The sequence below is a fragment of the Abrus precatorius genome, unplaced genomic scaffold (genome assembly GCF_003935025.1).
Source record: "Abrus precatorius isolate BTA unplaced genomic scaffold, Abrus_2018 Scaffold10, whole genome shotgun sequence".
In the NCBI taxonomy this organism is placed as follows: Eukaryota; Viridiplantae; Streptophyta; class Magnoliopsida; order Fabales; family Fabaceae; genus Abrus; species Abrus precatorius.
The window spans coordinates 4,816,351-4,832,907 of NW_020874292.1; the positions used below are offsets into that span (position 1 = coordinate 4,816,351).

The window sequence follows — 16,557 nt, forward strand, 5'->3', positions numbered from 1 at the left end:
TGAATCCAAACAAATACAAAAAAATTGAGTTAATTTAGGTTGTTCAATTAATTTAATTTAGATATAAAGAACCAATCCTAGACAGTTGAGTTTTTAGCATCATACTTAATTTTTCCTCCTTGGATGACAGTCTCTTAGTACTACTGCCCCTATTCTAAATAAAATATACTCTCTTTTTCTAGGACAGTAGATTTGAAAACTTTTTAAGTCTTTTTTTAAATGTTATTTTGGATTGAAAATCTCAAACTTTTTATTTTTTTGAAATTTATGGAAAAAAAATGTAAACACTTAAACTAACCTAAGTTAATTTAAATAGGGTTGGTTTGACCCGAGTTGATAATCTAAAACCAACTTTAGTGAATATAGATCATTTATGCATATCATTTCAAATTTTAATGTCTCCAACCATTAAATTTTACGGTTATCTCTCTCTTGTTGCTTATTATTTATTATTTAAGTGCTTATTCTATAATTTGTTTTATCTGAGTTGATAGAAACATGTTTAACTACTCATTGGTCTTTAATTTAACTCGTATCAAGCTCAAACTTCGAACAATGGTTAGAGAGACCCACACACTTTTTAAGACCACACAGACGTAATGACCAGGCTTGGCCCATACACGTTGAATGGGCCCATATTGATAGGCCTGTTTAAAGCGGGCTAGCCCAATCCTATATGAATTAAGTGGGTCCCCTCGCGCGCTCATTCACAAAAATGAGTCGAAGCTCGTGTTCCGTTCGGAACGGTGTAAAAGAGTAGAGTCACAATTTCAATGGCCGCAGAAATTTGTGGCGGGTCTCTATTCTTATCCGTTAAAACACACTTGCAACTGCAACACCATCACCGCCACCGCCACCACCACCATCACGTGTTCTTCCATGCTCAACGAACCAGAACACGAAGAACCACTACCAGATTCCACTTCCGTTCTCGTTTTCCTAATTGCTCCACCGCGTTTCGCCGCAGCGTCACGTGCCAGGTTGCTACCACTGACTTCGAATCCGCCGCCAAAGCTGGCGAGGATCGTCTCTCTAAGGTATAATAGCCATTAACTACTCTTTCATTGTTTTTCCTAAATTGCTCTTGTTCTTAGCGATTTAACATCACAAGCTGGTTTGGTTTGGTTCGGCTTGGGTTTTTAGGTGCCGGTGCGTAATATAAGGAACTTCTCCATCATTGCGCATATTGACCATGGGAAATCCACGTTGGCGGATAAATTGCTTCAGGTGACTGGCACGGTACACCAGCGAGAGATGAAGGACCAGTTTCTCGATAACATGGATTTGGAGAGAGAAAGAGGCATTACTATTAAGCTCCAGGTTCGCCTTTTTTCCTAATTCCTTATTGTCTTAATCATGTGAGAAATTAGAAAATATGATATTTCGAAATTGAAAATATTTGAGAAAGCATTTGATTAATTTTGATCATGGCAGGCAGCTCGAATGCGTTATGTGTTTGAAAATCAACCATATTGCTTGAATCTAATAGACACTCCGGGACATGTCGACTTTTCGTATGAGGTATGTCAATGTAGTGTCCGTCTCATTTAATGTTTTAAGTAAAATTGATTTTAAGCCGTTGAATGTAATTAAGACAAGTGTATAAATTAATCTGAACCCCACATTTTTATTGCAACGTGTGTTTTTCATTGAAAGATGCGATGATTGATTTTGTAACTTTAAATAACTTTAAAACAACAAGCCTGTAGTAATACATGCATACGAAGTGCTGTGTGCTTTATCTAATGTTATTGTAGCAGTCTTGTCTTTTTTTATTTGTTTCAAACTTGGGAGTCACAATCAGATTAACATTTGTACGTACTTGGAAAGAAGAAACTAAAGCCTAGTAATTTAAATAATTTATTGGCATGATTAGCACATTTTTGGAAATATTTTGTTTCTATACTGGAAAAATAAAAGACCCCCCCCCCCCCGGGCGGTTTATGAGAACAGAAACCATTCTAGAAGCCAAGAGTTATTAGCTAAGTTTGAGATAAAAATGCTTTAAAATATAAAATTAATTGTTTAATCAATCGCATTTCAAAATTCTATTTAGCCTTTCTGAATGATATTTCCCTGTGTCAGATTTCTCAACTAAGTTCGTGTATTACAAGTGGTTAATTATATTAAATTCACCCCACCAATTCTATCTTGGGGGGAAGAGAGATTAACATCAATATAATGATTGTGACTATTCATCTTATGGCTAGGTTTCTCGATCGCTTGCTGCGTGTGAGGGTGCTCTCCTTGTAGTAGATGCTTCTCAGGTGAATCTCTATGTTGTCATGCTCTTCTTTTCCATTCTGGTTCTGTGACTCCATCATCTAAGGCTTCTCTTCTTGTAGTAATTTTGGTTTCTGCTTTGTCCCAAAAATTTATTTTCAAATTTCAGGGGGTCGAAGCACAAACACTAGCTAATGTTTATTTGGCTTTGGAGAACAACCTAGAAATTATCCCTGTAAGCATGCAATACTAGTATTCTACTTTAAATTTTCTCATTCAATTTTATTTTAGTTTATTGAGACACTCACCATCCTTTTTTTCTTTTCGGAAAAAAGGCCCAAGTGCCACATCTTTGCACCCACAAAAAAAATTATTGTCATGTGTGATTAATATGTACAACTATCCATCAATCAATGGCACAAAATAGTTTTTTTGTGGCCACAAAGTTGTGGCACTGGATTTTCCCATTTGAAATTGTGGCCTGTTCTTCTATCTCTGTCTTTTAATTTATAATCTTTCCATCTGTGTATGTGTGCTTGTATGTTTAGTGACATCGGATATTCTGTAACAGGTTTTGAACAAAATAGATCTTCCAGGTGCAGATCCAGATCGAGTTATCAAGGAGATTGAAGAGGTTCATTTGTTGACTTAGACTCTTGATGTCATCATACTCATAATCTTTATGCTGCATGGGAAGATAGTCAAGGATCCTTCCCATCTATGTTTTTTCTCTTATGGCATCATAAATTATTTGTTCTTTGATTGAAGCAAACCGGCACCTAATTATTTGTATAACATTCTAAAGTCCCACTTTTCCTAGTTTAATTACTAGTAATTGGAGTGGTTATGGTTTACACATCAGGGGGTCTAAAATTTGAGAATGTGTTAGCTATGGTTTCCTTGCGTGAGTTTTTCCTGTTTCTGTATTCTTTATTCATGTATTCTTGAATCATGCTTACAATATTCATGAGAAAATTTTTAAATTGAATTGATTTCTTGTAGATTGTAGGTCTAGATTGTAGCAATGCGATTCGCTGCTCTGCAAAGGTAGGCTATATCTCTTTTATGTTCTGTAATTTTGTCTGGTTTGTGACTTTAAATTATATATGATTATGATACTACATACACGTATGTTATTTTAATACATAATTATGCTAAGTTTTGCTGTAGGAAGGAATTGGTATTATTGATATTCTCAATGCAATTGTTACAAGAATTCCCCCACCTGCTGATACATCTGATAGGCCATTGAGGGCTTTAATATTTGATAGGTACTCTAATTTTTGCAAATGTTGCTACACCAATCCATTTTATGCTTTATGTTGTCAATATACTACAGGTTCACATAGATTATCATTTAAGATTTGGATGATATTGACACCATGAAATAATTCTGGAAAGGTCCCTACAATCTGAAAATGATGACATGGACACTTCAACCAAGACTTGGTTGACTTATTTAAGTTTCAAGATCTAATTTTCCTGCCCAATGTTCACCCTAGTTCTTTTGCCATTGTAGTTTTGTTGTCATGTACTTAGCTTAATGCTAGTTCAAGGATCTTCACTTTATGCATATAACTTGCATACAATCTTTCTCTCTCTCTCTCTCTTTCAATTTTTATATATAGCTGGCATATATATATATATATATATATATATATATAAAATTAAATATATATCTACAGACATGACTTCCACTCAGATTTGGAGTATTTAAATTCATAACATTCCTTTAGCATTTTTATGAGATTAAAGCTCTCTAGCATATTGTGTCAGGTACTATTTCTTTATGTATCATATTTATCCTTCAGGTGCTCTAAGTATAATTTCTTTGAATCGTAGTGCAGTTACTATGATCCATATAGAGGTGTTATTGTATACTTTCGGGTTGTAGATGGGACTATAAAGAAAGGTGACAGAGTTTATTTTATGGCTAGTGGGAAGGTAAAGTACCTTTCCTGTTTTATGATCCCCTGTCTCTGCCAAGTAGTCTATCATTGGTCAAAAACTTGGTTATTGTGGTCATGTGGTGACTACTAATATTCTTTGAACTAATCTGATTATTAACCTACAGGATTATTTTGCTGATGAGACTGGAGTTTTGTCTCCCAATCAACTACAAGTTGAAGAGTTGTGTGTTGGTGAGGTAAAGTAATTCTTCTGAATGATTTAATTAGAAGGTTGATGTATTTCATATTGATTATGGTATTTTTTGTTCTCTCCTCTACTCCATTCCATCTCTTGTCCTATGTTGTGCACACACTATGAAGCATGGAAACACACAATGAATTATTTAAAAAAATTGGCTTAAAAAATGTGATGACACACAATACTGATTACTGATGTATAGTTTCTCCTGAGTATGCCTGTGCCTGTTCGCATTTTTTGCTGGCATGACAATTCTGTTTGATGTTAAATTTGTTATGTTGTGCTTTAATTCTCTAAAGATTTTTTTTTTTTAAATTCTGAACACTAATATCTTTTGCTGTGCTTTAACAGGTGGGTTATTTATCTGCATCAATTAGAACAGTAGCTGATGCCAGGGTGGGTGACACTATTACTCATTATAGCAGAAAGGCAGATAATTCACTACCTGGGTATGAGGAAGCAACGCCTATGGTGTTCTGTGGCCTGTTTCCTGTTGATGCTGACCAGTATTGATCTCTTCTTTAAACTCTTTTTTTGAACAAAAGATTTGTATTGCTACACTTGATTGTCTCTGGAGTCTGGATTTAATCATATTCTTATTTTCATTCTATTGGCAGATTTCCTGATCTACGTGATGCACTTGAGAAGCTACAACTCAATGATGCTGCACTGAAGGTGGCCTTACATTGAAATGCTGAAAAATAGTGCATAGTGCATCTTTTGTTTCTAGACATTTGGCAAGGGAACCTAATTTGCAATTTTTTTGTATATGCTATCATCTGTTAGCTATAACTTGCTATTTAACATTTTAGTTTTTCTTGTTTTAGTTGCTATAGCTTTATTTATCAATTTGGCTTTTCTTTAGGCTGTTTGATGTTATTTAATTATTCAGCTTCACTTTTGAATTATGTTTCTTTCATGGGAGAAGTATTCATGCCAAATCTGCTAGGCTTTTAAAGTTTACTTAAATTACATTGTGTGGGGATCTGCATGCATCATTTCTATTGATAAGTTGTGTATTATAATATAATTTTTATTTACCTTAAGGGGCGCAATGCAATTTTTTTCCTTAAATATCCAATTCTCACACAGTCAAGCTGGCACTGGTGGGATTAGCGATTAATTATTTGAAGACTATTTCCTTGTTCTTGTTTACAGTTTGAACCTGAGACCTCAAGTGCCATGGGTTTTGGCTTTAGATGTGGGTTTTTGGGTCTTCTCCACATGGAAATTGTTCAGGTTCAAGTTTGTCTAAGTATCTACTTTTTGGCTATCATAGGAAAAATGCTTGAATGTACTTATATGGCATATTTCCTAGAAATATAGTTCAAAATTCTGATTAACTCTGGAAATATGGTCTCTTCACATTACAGGAGAGACTTGAGAGAGAATACAATTTGAGTCTGATAACTACTGCTCCAAGTGTTGTGTACAGAGTAAACTGTGTAAATGGTGATACTGTAATTTCTTCTCATTCCTAAGCTCCCTTTTCTATGTAATATTTTATTTAGGCCAATGATTCATCAAAACAGAATGTCCTCTATATTTTTTAAATGTGTCATATTAACACCATCATTTTGTCCAAATCACAAACTATTTGAAGGTTGAATGCTCAAATCCATCTTTACTTCCTGAGCCTGGAAAAAGGAGATCAATTGAGGAGCCATTTGTGAAGGTTATTTCTTGCACTTTGTGGAGCTTATTATTCTCTTTGTTCAATTGAAGCAGTTTAGGCCAAACCCAAACATGTTAATTTATAAGTTCTCTCTGTCTATCTTTGTGTGTGTTTATTGTCTTTAACTTGTAATTAATTTGTACAGATTGAGATGCTTACACCAAAGGACTACATTGGTCCGCTAATGGAACTGGCACAAGAAAGAAGAGGGCAATTCAAAGAAATGAAATTTATCACTGAAAATCGAGCATCTATCACCTATGAATTACCGCTAGCAGAGGTAATCTTCTCTTGCATTAGTTCTTGTAAATCATGTCATGTGCCTATGTTTGACTAACATTGGCTTTCAAGTATATGAATCTCCTTGAATATCAATTTTGTAGATGGTTGGTGATTTCTTTGACCAGTTAAAGTCGAGAAGTAAGGGTTATGCTAGTATGGAGTATACCTTTGTCGGGTAAATGTCTCTGAAAGCTCAATTTATTGATAATATTCATATGAGAATCTGTTAGCTTACAAGAGCTGTTGACTATTGTAAGTTTCGCTGATTATATGCTATAATTAAGGAAGCTTTAAAAACTAATTAAATAGGAAATCCCTATAGTTTAGGGGATTGTAAATTAATACAAACGTTAGCATCCTGTAAGTATGGGTGAAAATTGGTTAGGTCGCTTGTCACAAGCTTGTGGTCTAGCTTACATTAGTGCTAAGTCAAGCCATAATTACTAAATAAATTAGACCAAAGCTTTTTTAAAAACTTATTTAGTTGAAAAAGTCAGGTTTTGAGCTAGTTGAAAATATTTTTAGGCCTAATAGATTAGCTTATTTAACTAAACATAAATAATATTATTATTTTTTATTATTAATATAATATTTTGAGATTATATATTTATTTTATTTCAAGACTTTTAGTTCATGGATTTATATATAAGTTTAGGTTTACTAACTAATTCAGAGGTTTGTTTTATGACCTATTTGAATGACATTATAAAGCAGACTTTTAATAGGCTTGTAAGTCAGACTAAACTTTTAAAAAGGTTAAGTCAAATCTTAAAAATGACCCATGTTAGATAAATAGATCAAACATAGGTTTTGAATTAAAAGTCAGCAGAGGCCCAAGCCTTACCAAACTTAGTTCGGCCTATTTTCACCCTTATAAGTAAGAGGTATCTAAGAGGATTTTTCTCAAACAATTCCAAAATATTATGAGATTAAAGTTGGTATCCAATGTTTTTTAAATTAGACCAATCATTAAACTGACAAAGGTACTAATTTATGATTCATTGGTGTGTGTGTGTGTATATATATATATATATATACTTGTTATAATGCTCATAAATTTGAAAGGACATTTTATACCCTTCTTAAATCAACCGTTATGATTGTTTTAATATCTTAAAAATTAAAATATATTTATGTCTTTTTATGATGTTCTACTAATCCCCACTATCTATTATATATATTTAATATAATATTAACAATCATGATTATTCGACGTGTGAACGAACGTAGAATGTCTTCCTAATCTTCAAGGCATCATAGCAATCACCATATATATATATATATAACAAATTAATATAAAGTACAAGAACATCATTAATAAAAATAAACTTAATACTAAATATCACAATAGCAATATAGTAGCAATAGTGAATGGAGATTGTTATGTAGAGGCTCAATCTTTGGATAATTGGTAGGATTATTTGTCAATATTTATTATAATATATATAAAAACAGGGCATCTTTCAAAGGGGCTTGGGTTTGAAATCCACTAGTTTTCTAACATTTTAAGAAAACAACCAATAAACTACCAGTTTTTTTCGGTTTGGCCATTCAAGCAGTTGTTGATTGGTGGTTATACGAGGGTTGTGCAATGTAACACCTTATATTTAATTTCAATAAATCATAATTTCGCAAATTCGGAATAAAATAAATTTTATTTCAAATAAGATTCTCAATCCTTAATTTCATCAAATATTTTAAAATAAGGAAAGGGGTTACAATTTTTATCAAGTCACTACTATAGGATTTATTCAAATACATTAGTTTTAAATTAAAAGCCTAGTCCTATAGCAGTTTCATTTGTCCCTTTCACTGAGTCCAGTGCTGATCGTCATGATTACCTGAAAAATGAATGTAAGAGTGAGTACTCTACACTAGTAAAACATACAATTAAGCATAGAGTCTCACCTCCAGCACATTTCCAATACATTAAATAAATACAAGTACAGGCAGCATTATCACATCCATAAGCACAATTCATAAACCCATGCATACTCACGCTAACCATACTCACGTTGACACTGTGATCATAGATTTATACCATGAATAATCGCCCATTATCTCCGTCTCACGGATACCACGTGGGCAGTCACGGGTCGCTCAACAAAGGTAATAGTCAGAGGTCTAGTCAGGAAGAAAGTGTGTGGCCCGTGGTGCACCTGTTCCACAGTCGGTGTTATCATCACTCCCTTTTCTCCAAGGTATTTCTATCGTCCTCCTCTCTCACACTCGCAGTGTATCGCTGAACCATTCACAGCACATTACAACAGCGTTACTCGCCCCAATCACACACATTTCAGTATACACCGCGTAGCCCACATTTAACAGTACACGGCACTAGGCCCATATTTCATTTTCACAGCACATAGCTCACATTTCATTCAAGACACACGGCTCTTAACCTATTTCCATTCATATTACAAGGCTCTCGGACCCACATTTTCACAATGTTCATTCAGATATACACATATGTATAAATGACATAAGTGCCCACGTCACATATCTTAGCAATTTTCTACTCTCTACTCAGCCACATCACAATATCACACAAAATATCAGCAAATCACACGTAAAGGAGTAGGGTAGAGTCTTCCCTTACCTCGGATCGACGTTCCACACGCTAAATCTACAAAGAAGTGCTCCCCCTCATGGATTTCGTCCTAAACACATGGAAAAACTTCATGAGAACCCAGGAAAACTACAAAAACAGAGAAAGGGGGTGAAAAACCGAAACCCTAACCATTTAAAACTCACCTCCAAACGTTCCACACATAAATCCGAGCTCAATCTCACTCTCGAATGGCTTTGGAGGCAATTAATCGGTGAAATAAGACTTTGGGAATGAAAGGATCAAAGGAATTTTGAAGGGAGAGGGAGAAATAACTCTCCTCGAACCCTAACTTCCTTTAAATCCTTTTCTGGTCGCGACATTCTCGCTATAGCAAGACCCTCTTACTACAGCGAGACTGCACCCAGAAATGCACTCCAAACTGTTGCTCTCTCGCTACAGCAATACGTCTCTCGCTACAGCGAAAAGGTGACAGTTTCAGTCCTTCCTCCCAGAGCCCTCTCTCTACAGCGAGAATAGCCCAGTGTTACGCCATGCACTTAGGCACTTAACCCATTTTTAGCCTATCCAGTCATACATACACGTATATACACACATCCATGTACTTAATACACAAACATCATTTTCAAATAAATTAACACACATATGAATATATATATTTATGAACAATAATAATAATAATTAGTATTACCAAAATTTAGAACGTTACATGCAGACCCATCCAATCTAGTTTTCAAAACCATGGTTCTGATCATGGAATCTGTAGTAAAAGGAAACATAAAGTTTTGTTTCTTAAGTACCTCATACCTGTCAGTTACCACTATTGGGCCATGGGCATTCAGTTGAGTCATACCCTTATGAAATAACAAGCTTTATCCAACTATATTTGCTTACATAGATCAATTGACGCCATCATGTTATATCAAAATCCAAACTTTTTCTATAAAGTCATTTTGAACAAGGCTTTTTTTTTTTTATGATTTCTCCTAGTGTTTTCTAGATCTTGCTCTACTCCTTTTTATCAGATTATTATCTTCTATTTGATCCACTTTTTTCACTAGAGCAGCTCCTCAATATGTTCTACTCCAACTTTCTCCTATAAACTTTTGATCCTAATTTTATGATTCTTTATCAATTTTTGTATCTGCACTCATCCACCTCATTATTCTCATTTGTACTACATGCTTTTTTGCTGTTGTTTGCACTTCATTGCTCAACATTCACCATCAATAGAAGTTGTGATCACAAATTATGTATGGAACATTTCTCCATTTCATCCATCCAACTTGAATCCTATTCCTATGTGTGACATTCCCATATTAAAATACCCAGCCAGCAGCCATATCATGCAGTTATCAAAATTTTCCCACTTAATGGTCCTCTGGTAATTTCTATGGAAGTTATGAGCATTTGTTTGATTATTGTGCTGATTTCACAGTGCATTTTGCATGAGCCTGCCTCTAATTTCAAAGATAACCCAAGATACCTGAACCATGCAACTTTTGGTATGATGTGGTCCCTAATTTTCACTTCCAAAACATTACTAACTCTGTCTTGACTTGCATACGGTATACCCCTTTTTACCTTAACGAAGCTTGGTTCTAAAGCTTCTGTCCACACTTAAGCTTAGAGTTTTCTCCTCCTATCTCATTATCTAAAATTATATTGCTTTGCATGTCACTTAATTATTAATTCATATATACCTTGTACTTTACTGGAGGAGGATGGCTATTATTGATTTGAAGCACATTACACTTGTGTTTATAATTTTTAATCTACCCTTCTCTTTTGTTAAATGAAATCATAATATTAAGTATAAGATTGTCTTTTCAAGGAATTTTCTGAATGTTATAATACTTTCTGTTATTCATTTTCAGGTACAAAGAAAGTGACTTAATTAAACTTGACATACAGATAAATGGTGATTCTGTGGAGCCATTAGCTACAATTGTGCATAAAGATAAGGTAACTTAGTTGTTTTGTTTTTTTAGTCTATATATGGGTTGGAAATAAGATGTATCTGGCTCTCTCAAAATTGCCTACTGATTGAACTTGATTGTGGATTTGCAAGATAAATTAAGAAATCATACTGGGTTGGGAAAACCAGAGTTAAATGTATTTATTTCATCTGTTTTTGTTTTCCTAGAAGTAGAAGTAATCTGGTACAGTTTTATTTAATGCTGAACCACAATTATTAATGCAAGTGTTTAGGATTTGAAAAATAATACAAATAATTCTATAAAGTAATTTGAAATATCTAAATATACCAATTGAGACATTTACAGGCATTTGGATTGAAGGGAAGTGGAATAATAATTGATTCTTGACATGATATTTTAGAGATCTTATAACCTAATAATTGGTCAAGATTTCCATTCTGGCTACCCTCATAATTATGTTGAATTTAAGCTAGCACATGATAAAGGTGGGTTTGCGCATTGTTTATGCTGCATGTCTAGTGATTGATTTTTTAAATTTTGATGCAATAAATTATCAGAAAATGGTTCGTATTTTCAGGCTTATTCTGTGGGAAGAGCTTTGACCCTAAAGTTGAAGGAACTCATCCCCCGGCAAATGTTTAAAGTGCCAATTCAAGTAAGAATTGTGTACTCTCTCTTCATGTTAATTCATTAAGAACTATTAATAGCCTTTTCCCCCTAGTTTCCTGCTTTAGACGGTCTAACTTTCATTTCACTGTTCACTTTATTTTTCTGCCCCTCTGACACATTTATGAAGATTTGATTTAGTTTTATTGAAATTCATTAAACTAACCACAACAATAACATATGCTTGATCTCTCTGTTCTAGGCATGCATAGGATCAAAAGTGATTGCTAGTGAAGCTTTATCAGCAATAAGGAAGGATGTATTAGCCAAATGCTACGGTAAGACAAATGACGAACCTAGGGTCTTGCATAAACTTGCCCAAAAATATTTAAACCGTTATTTTGATCAGGATGCTTAAATAGTTTTTGGGTTGTGATTATCTTAAACCTTAACTTTTTCAGTTTTCCCCCATGTTTCAAAAAGATTTTGTTACAATTTTCTTCATTTTAAAAAAGAAAATCCCTTCCTCCCATGTAGATATTTAGAAACTCTGAATGATATTTTACTTCATCTAATCCTTTTTATAAGGCACATTCTAGAAGTTTTTAGCAGTCCTTTTTGTAAGGAGCTTTATAGTTTTCATGAAGCATTTATTATATTTTTCTCATTTGCCCTTAATAAATGGAGTTGATAGGAACCGAAATTAAAACTAAGAATGGTAAATTTTATTTTATTTTTTGGGTAAATAAGAATGGTAAATTTTAATGGTGGGATTAGGTTCAATGGTATAAAATAAGGATAAAATTGTTCTGTTATAATATTTAAAAAAAAAAAAAAAACTCAAACTAACTTCAATTATTTTTGTTGGTATGTGTAGTTTAGTTAAAAGTATCTTGTAGAAAGGACCAAAGGGAGTATTTTGAAAAGCCTCCATGTTCATTTTCACTTTATTTTCCTTGGCCTTTTCTGATTGGCTGGGTTGCTTCTTTATCATTATTCTCTTTGATGTCATTCGTCTAGGTGGGGACATTTCGAGGAAAAAGAAATTGCTTAAGAAGCAGGTACGATCCAGTATAAGTTGATTATGTCATTTTAATTTTCTAATATTTGAAGGTTACAAAATGGCACTCAAGCTATCTATATCCGTAGTTTACAGTGAAATAGGCTCTAATTGGTAGTGCGTTCAGCTTCAATAGTATTTTGCGTTAATAAATAAACTGGTTTTGATATTTGCATCAACAGTGAAAATGTGAAATTGCTTATATGCAATGCAATTGATGTTTTATAATTCAGACTTTTACCTTAGATGCTCATAATAGTGTTGTCGTCTATCTCCAACCAGGCTGAAGGAAAGAAAAGGATGAAGTCTATTGGTAAAGTTGATGTGCCTCAAGAAGCTTTCATGGCAGTTTTGAAACTTGAAAAGGAGGTGATATGATCATGTTTACATGTAAATTGCAACATTATCTGAAATTGTAAATATATCAAAAAAATATTAGAACGTTGATCTTTTTTTGGTATAATGGTTCAAATATTGTCATTTTAATTCCTAGTTACATACAAGATTTTGAACTTTATTTTGCTAGTATACAAGATTTTGGATTATTGAGTGTGTCAAGATATTAGGCTTAAATCATAACGGTCAAGACTTTCAACAACTTATTTTGGGCAGAATTTGAGAACTAGAAATATCACTAGTTCTGCCATAGACACTATCAGTGCTAAACTGCTAATAAGACATGCACCAATTATAGGGATATAACAGACGATTTTTTTCATAAGTGGGATAGAAAGAAAAATGAAAAAGAAAATTAATAAGTTGTAAAATAATGCTAACAACGTCTAAATATTTGGCACTTCTATCACCATTTGCTACAGAGCATTATTAAAATGAACAAGTGCGACAATATTCATTTAACGAGTCTACCCTGAATCGATTATGCATAGCAATAGTGTAATGATGCTTTACTTCCTGCAATCTGCATCACAATGTTGGAGTGTATATATGTTGCACAATGTCTCTGTAAGTTGAGCAACCATCATCTTCAGACCTGGATCGCTTGCAATTTCGCTCTTGCTTAAGTGATTAAGTGAGTTTTTCTCGCTTAAGCGATCGAAGAAAGGGCTTGAACACTCAGAAAGAGAGGTAAAAAAGACTTTTAAGTGAAATTTGCTTAAGCGACCAAATTTGGCTTAAGTGAATTCAAAATCGCTTAAGCCATCTCAAGCGAAAAAGAAAAATTTGAAGCAAAAATGGACCAAAGAGACATGTTTTTTAGTCATCTATTTCGCTTAAGCTAATTATTTATCTCTTAAGCTATTCTCGCCTCACTCAAGCCAAGACCAGCGAATTTAATTATTATCAAGCGAATGTAAAATAGAGAGCACATGTTTCAGGCAGTGTAATTAGCTTGAGCGAATTTTAAATGGCTTAAGCGAATTTTGGTAGGGCTTGAGCTAGCGTTTTACAAATCCAGCGAAACTTTTTTAGCTTAAGCGAATTTTATCTGCTTAAGCGAATTTATCAGAAAATGCATTAACTTGTACAACCTAATATAATCGCTTAAGCGAATATCTGTAGCTTAAGCGAAATATATACGCGCTTGGGCCACGTTCAAAAGAAATCAAGCTAGAATAGATAAGCTTAAGCGAAATTTGGTCGCTTAAGTGAAAGGTACAGAAAATTCAACCTAATCCTAATACAGACATCATTTAAGGGGGCAAAAATACACTTGATTACATATAAATTTTTCAAACGTACATCTTACACAAAAAGGAGTTGATAAATACATATTTAGCTTTAAAACAAAATAAATTTTGGCAATTGTGTAATCAAATTTGATCAAGGATTGAAGTATTAGTATCATGAAGTTGTCCCTGCAAAATAAGAAGAGACATTACAAACAATAATGGATAGAAAAAAAAATCATGATATTTGGTTTGATTTAAGTTGATAGCCTTACTGTTAACAAATCTGTGAAACTTAATTGATTAACTAATGTTTGAAGAGGATCATAACATGGAAGCGCCGAATAATGTACTTCAAATAAATTCGAAAGCATTGGTTGATATTCCTAAAACATTCAATGATAGCGAAATTTATGATATGGTTATAATAAGGAAGTTAAAATAAATGTATTAATTGATAATTAAAGTAATCATAAGAAAGTACTTAAGATGATGATTGACTTAAAGTTGAAGTTTTGTTCTTCTTTCTTTTTGCTTGTAATTCAACCCAACCTTTGAATCTTTTACACCCTTTCCTCTTAATGGTTGGTCATTGCTTGAATTCCTTAAGTTGTGTATCTTGATTAGTGACGTATTTACACCATCATCCCTATTCTTGTAATTATCTTGTGTTTGTAAGCGAAGCTTTGCGATGTGGCCCACTAAAGTGTTAATACTGTCATCCACTACTTGACAATATTCTTCTGAATTAGAAACCTCAAAGGCTAACCTAATCATTTTATATGTTAATTGTTGGTATCTCCGTGTAGTAGAAAGTATAGGATCTTCTTCCACTTGTATGCCTTTTACATTGAGAATAATCCCACAACGGCCTTTTGTTGTTCATTTCTTTAATATGTATTTGTCAAGAACAACCTTTACATCATTGGTTTCAAACACTTTCAAAGCATGACAGCAAAGTATGCCCATTTTTCAAACTTTTTACAAGAGCAATTGATAGTAGTTGAGGAACTATCAAATGTAACTGTTCATGACCTTTGTTGACTGATTTTAGTAATTACAATATTCAATCAAAAGAGGAGTTTCAATCCTTAATGATATGCAACATGCCAAAATTGAGCAAACTCTTGTTGAAATAAATTATATACTGCATGTGTGTAAATCTTGGCAATTTGTATTAGGATTGGTGACACCTCATATCGCAACATGGCTAACTTATGACGGGAGTCATACTCACACTTAAGCTTGTTGTAACGCTTGTCTTCAACAACCCATTCAAAGTGAGCAAATAATTGCTTGATGTCAACACTAGGTTTCATGCATGCCTTGAAATTAGAATTTAAGCTTTCACTCAGCTGAGTACTTCGCATTCCAAGGGTTAAACAATCCTTCAGATAACATGATATTCATTTCTCCTTTATGAAATACAGTGAAGTAATCCAAGTATTTTGTTCAACATTGTATTCTGTAATTAACTTTGTCCAAGCCTCCTCAAAGTCAATTGAACTATCAAAGTCATACATGCATCTTTTCAAATCTCTTAAAAAATGACTTCCTCCTTTCATCAAATTGCCAAGGTGTTTTATTCTATTTTGCATAAAGTGCCATGTACATAATGCATGATGTGTCTCTAGCATGGACAAGTGCTTTGGCCATAGCTTGATCTTGATCTATAAAGATTATTTGAGATTTTTTTGTTGTTGTGTGCTTCCAAAAAAGTCTCAAACAACCATTGAAATGATTCAGTTGTTTCATCGTACAACAAGGCTGCTCCAAAGATAACTACACCTCTATAATAGTTAAAACCAGAAAATAATGCTAGAGGCCTATTAGCCCAATTGGTACAATATGTAGTGTCTAGTGATACAACTTTACCAAAAAACCCATAATCAATTACCATCTTTGCATATGCCCAAAAAACATTTGTGATTTGCTCCTCTGCATCCATCTAGTATGCATTAAAAAAAGTTGGGTTGTCTAGTAATTGTCGTTGAAAGTATTGCATTAGACAACTGACCTCATCGTATATCATTCTTCTTTGTCTTTTTGCTCTCAAATAATTTTTTGTGTCCAGTCAAGTATATCCAACATTAGCTCGGTGTCCTGCAAGTGTAGTAATTAGTTGAAATGATGTCTTTTGTCGCAATCTGGAAGCCTCAACCAAATCAATTTCATGAGCTTGGACTTCAGTTATATTACGATGTGAAGCAAACATGTGTTGTTTCTGGAAGTTGTAATGGGTGATTATGCTCTTCAACAAACTCACGAATGGCATATTTGTTGTTGTTTACCAAAAACAATGATATCTTTACAAGACATTCAGTTCTAGTTTCTAGTCGATGTTTTGTGACTTGAGGTTTTCTTTTATCTTCTTTTCAATGTCTCTCTTTACAACACATATATCTGCAACTCGTAATGACACCATC

At 33.6% G+C, this 16,557-nt stretch overlaps 1 protein-coding gene across 3 annotated transcripts; it reads left to right on the plus strand.

Moving 5' to 3' along the window:
* Nucleotides 1–705: 705 nt before the first annotated feature.
* Nucleotides 706–13,096, plus strand: LOC113852473 (translation factor GUF1 homolog, chloroplastic). Of its 3 annotated transcripts, none has more exons than XM_027482757.1 (22): nt 706–1,037; nt 1,144–1,320; nt 1,435–1,521; nt 2,211–2,267; nt 2,393–2,458; nt 2,795–2,857; nt 3,226–3,270; nt 3,394–3,494; nt 4,071–4,167; nt 4,298–4,369; nt 4,723–4,877; nt 4,989–5,046; nt 5,530–5,610; nt 5,745–5,831; nt 5,975–6,046; nt 6,192–6,326; nt 6,430–6,503; nt 10,775–10,862; nt 11,415–11,492; nt 11,706–11,781; nt 12,464–12,504; nt 12,786–13,096. In XM_027482757.1, the coding sequence occupies exons 1-22, from the start codon at nt 774–776 to the stop codon at nt 12,879–12,881; spliced, it is 2,070 nt and encodes a 689-aa protein (XP_027338558.1). In that variant the 5' UTR covers nt 706–773; the 3' UTR covers nt 12,882–13,096. The 3 variants fall into 3 exon arrangements, with proteins under 3 accessions (XP_027338558.1, XP_027338559.1, XP_027338560.1); XM_027482758.1 differs by having other exon boundaries at nt 737–1,037; nt 5,745–5,816; nt 12,786–12,991; XM_027482759.1 differs by lacking the exons at nt 3,394–3,494; nt 4,071–4,167 and having other exon boundaries at nt 737–1,037; nt 12,786–13,016.
* The last annotated feature ends 3,461 nt before the right edge of the window (nt 13,097–16,557 follow it).

What these genes read in the sequence shown, in the direction of transcription:
- LOC113852473 (XM_027482757.1), top strand. Translation starts at nt 774, where the DNA reads ATGGCCGCAGAAATTTGTGGCGGGTCTCTATTCTTATCCGTTAAAACA. An exon ending in ATTTTATGGCTAGTGGGAAG is followed by an intron (nt 4,168 to 4,297) that starts GTAAAGTACCTT and finishes ATTAACCTACAG; the next exon opens with GATTATTTTGCTGATGAGAC. An exon ending in TCCACATGGAAATTGTTCAG is followed by an intron (nt 5,611 to 5,744) that starts GTTCAAGTTTGT and finishes TTCACATTACAG; the next exon opens with GAGAGACTTGAGAGAGAATA.